At 36.7% G+C, this 3,221-nt stretch overlaps 1 protein-coding gene across 1 annotated transcript; it reads right to left on the bottom strand.

Annotated features, from left to right (window-relative positions):
- Positions 1–337: 337 nt before the first annotated feature.
- LOC129908257 (uncharacterized) lies at positions 338–1,648 on the bottom strand. The gene has a single exon (XM_055984638.1). The coding sequence runs from the start codon at positions 1,646–1,648 to the stop codon at positions 338–340; it is 1,311 nt and encodes a 436-aa protein (XP_055840613.1).
- Between the last annotated feature and the right edge of the window lie 1,573 nt (positions 1,649–3,221).

Raw genomic sequence — 3,221 nt, 5'->3', positions numbered from 1 at the left:
ATAAAGTAAAATTTCTTGTCTAAGCATTGTATGACATGATGCATTATATTTTATATATGTGTGTATGTGTATGGATGTTAGTGTGGATGTATGTGGATGTATGTGGATGTGTGTGGATGTGTATGTGTGTGTGTGTGTGTGTGTGTATATATATATATGTATGTGTGTGTGTATATGTGTGTGTGTGTGTGTATAGATATGTGTTTCAATTTGCGTTTTCGGTTGAAGTGAGCAACTTTAAGTATTTTTATGACTTAGTGCGTTTTCTTTTGAAGTGAGCAAAATTTGAATTTTGAAAATACGGAGGGGGCAAAGGATTCGGTATTGATGATTGTGTTTAGATTTGATTTGATAAATTATGTTGATTCTCATTAATTTGTAGTGGACATAGCTTTGTTACCGGTCTTTTAAATTCGCCTTGTTGTGTTTTCAGGTTGATAACTCTGGTGATGTCATCTTTACCTGGGAAGGTTTCTAGAATTCTACCTAGATTCCATTTCGTAGGGGGAAATCTCTTATCTTTTATCAAAACCAGGTCTCCGATTTTAAGTTGAGGTTGCGATTTGAGCCATTTAGGTCGTTGTTGTAATCTGGCCAAATATTCTGATTGCCAGTGATGCCAAAAAGTTTGTAGACTGAATTGGATTGCTTTCCACCGGTCACTATAACTCGTCTTACCGATCGTAAGGTCAGGTTCTGGCACCGTGTACATTTCAGCTCCAATTAAAAAATGTGCTGGAGTCAAAGCATGAAAGTCATCAGGATTTTCGGTTAAAGGACAAAGAGGCCTCGAATTTAAACACGCTTCGATTTGAGTCAGAAGCGTGGTGAGCTCCTCGAAAGTGAGTGTCCCATTTCCAACAACTCTTTTGAAGTGGTGTTTGACACTCTTCACACCGGCTTCCCATAACCCTCCAAAGTGGGGAGAAGCAGGAGGAATGAAATTCCACTTGGTTCCTTGTGACGATAAAGCTTCAGCAACATTTTTCCAGTCATGAGTGGCATCTTTTAAAAGACGATACAACTCTGACTCAGCTCCTTTAAAGTTTGTGTTGCAATCACTATAGATCTGTCCACAGACACCTCGACGTGAAGTAAAACGCCGAAAAGCGGCTAGAAAAGCTTGAGTAGTGAGGTCACTCACTGCTTCCAGATGAATGGCTTTAGTCGCCAGACAAACGAAAATGGCTAGATAGCCTTTATAAGTTTTTGCTCCACGGCCTTTCCAAGCCCGGATACTAATAGGCCCGGCATAGTCAACCCCGGTATGTGAAAATGGTCTGGATACATTGAATCTAGGCGATGGTAATTCTCCCATGAGTTGATAGGCTGGCTTAGTTCTGAACCGATAACAAATAGTGCATTTATGAATGTATTGTTTAACAATTCGTTTAGTTTGAAAAATCCAATATTTTTTCCGAAGATAACCCATCATCAATTGAATGCCTCCGTGGAGCGTTTTTTCATGAGCTTCATGCAGAATCAATTTTGTAAAATGGTGATTTGGAGCAAGAATTATTGGATGCTGTTGATCATAATGCAGGTTAGCATTCTTCAATCTTCCACCAACACGAATAATACCGTCAGGATCTACGAAGGGATTTAGGGATGCCATGCCTCTGGATTTCATAATTCCTTCAGGAAACATTTCGAATTGAGCTATTTTCACCAATATTTTGGCTGCATCGTCGAGTTCACTCGGGGAAATCGGTCCGATTTTCCAGTTGGGTATGTAATTTTTGGAATTATTTGTGAAACGTAAAATCAAACCAGAAATTCGAATTTATTTATTGATTTCAGAAGATCTATGCATTGGTTCGTTGATTGGAGGAAAAATTCGCTCGGCTTGATGAACTCTTATTAATGGTTGTGTAGGATACTGAAAAACCCAGGCATTGCATAAAAAGTCTGGCCCGTTCCACCATAATGTATTTTCAAGTAAATCCGATGGCAAAACACCTCTTGAAACCAAGTCTGCGGGATTATGTTGTGTTGGATTATGTTTCCATATTTTGATTGGGGTCAACCGCTGTATTTCTTCAACTCTGTTTCTTACAAATGTCTCCCACTTGGTTGGTGATGCTCGAATCCACGAGAGAGTAATGGTTGAGTCAGTCCAAGCAAATTGCTTGATATTTTTGTTGCCTAAAACTTGAGTTGCATAGTCTAACAACTGGGCTAACATCACAGCACCGCAAAGTTCCAAACGAGGAAGACTAACTGGTTGCACAGGTGCAACTCTGGATTTTGCAACTCTACCCTATTTCTTTTTATTTCGATTAATTGTATTAATTGGGCCTATTCGGCGAGATCTTTTACTCTGGTATTCTGTTATTCTCTTATGAATTTCCATACAAAAATCTAATCTGTCAAAAAATCTTTTATGATTTTAATATTTGGTACTCGGCATACACAATCTGCTATGAAATCTTTTATAAAATCTTTTACGAAGTTCGAACTGTCAAAAATTCTATTATGAATCTCATTTTTGGTATTCAGCAAGCCTTAATCTGTTATGAAATCTTTTATGAATCATAAAAGAATAAAAGACAGATTTTTGTTGCTTTTATCATAAAAGATTTCATAAAAGTAGCAAATTTTCATTAAAGTAGGTGCTTTTTTATATTTAACTTTGTTTTATAAATAACCGGGACGGAAATAAGTTACTTCAGATAACAAGTGACTAGGACAAATCTAATGCAAAACTAAAAGCATCAACAAAACACTAGATCACTTTTCACCCACTTTTCCGTCTTCAATCAAGCAACTACCACAAGGAACGGTAGCCCTCGCCTCGACACGACGTTGCAATCCTATTTCATCTACAAGAACTACCACCTCCTAGGAATAACTTTTTCACTTGATATAAACGAAATTAAGAAACACCATGTTTATTTAAATTATAATTTATTTCATAAAAAAAACGAAAACATATATTTTACAAAAAATAGGGAAGTTAACAATTGCATTTAAAATGTTGCAATCTTCTCTGAGCACTTTGTCCAATCTCCATGTAATAGGGGTGGTTTTGTAGCGGTGAGGTATCTGCTCCAGATTCTAAATATTTTGCGAAAGGAAAGATGCACATGAATCTATTTATTTACCTTATTTTATAGAAAGAAACACAATTTTGCTGGATCATCTACGAGAAAATTCAATTCACTTTACTTTCCACATTTTGATTTGTTTTTTTTTTTGTTGTCTTTGGAAATGACAGATGA

Source organism: Episyrphus balteatus, chromosome 1 (assembly GCF_945859705.1).
Source record: "Episyrphus balteatus chromosome 1, idEpiBalt1.1, whole genome shotgun sequence".
Taxonomy (NCBI): domain Eukaryota; kingdom Metazoa; phylum Arthropoda; class Insecta; order Diptera; family Syrphidae; genus Episyrphus; species Episyrphus balteatus.
This window is presented reverse-complemented; position numbering and strand designations above follow the sequence as displayed.

Coding starts and splice junctions, on each gene's coding strand:
- LOC129908257 (XM_055984638.1), bottom strand. CDS start 1,648: ATGTTTCCTGAAGGAATTATGAAATCCAGAGGCATGGCATCCCTAAAT.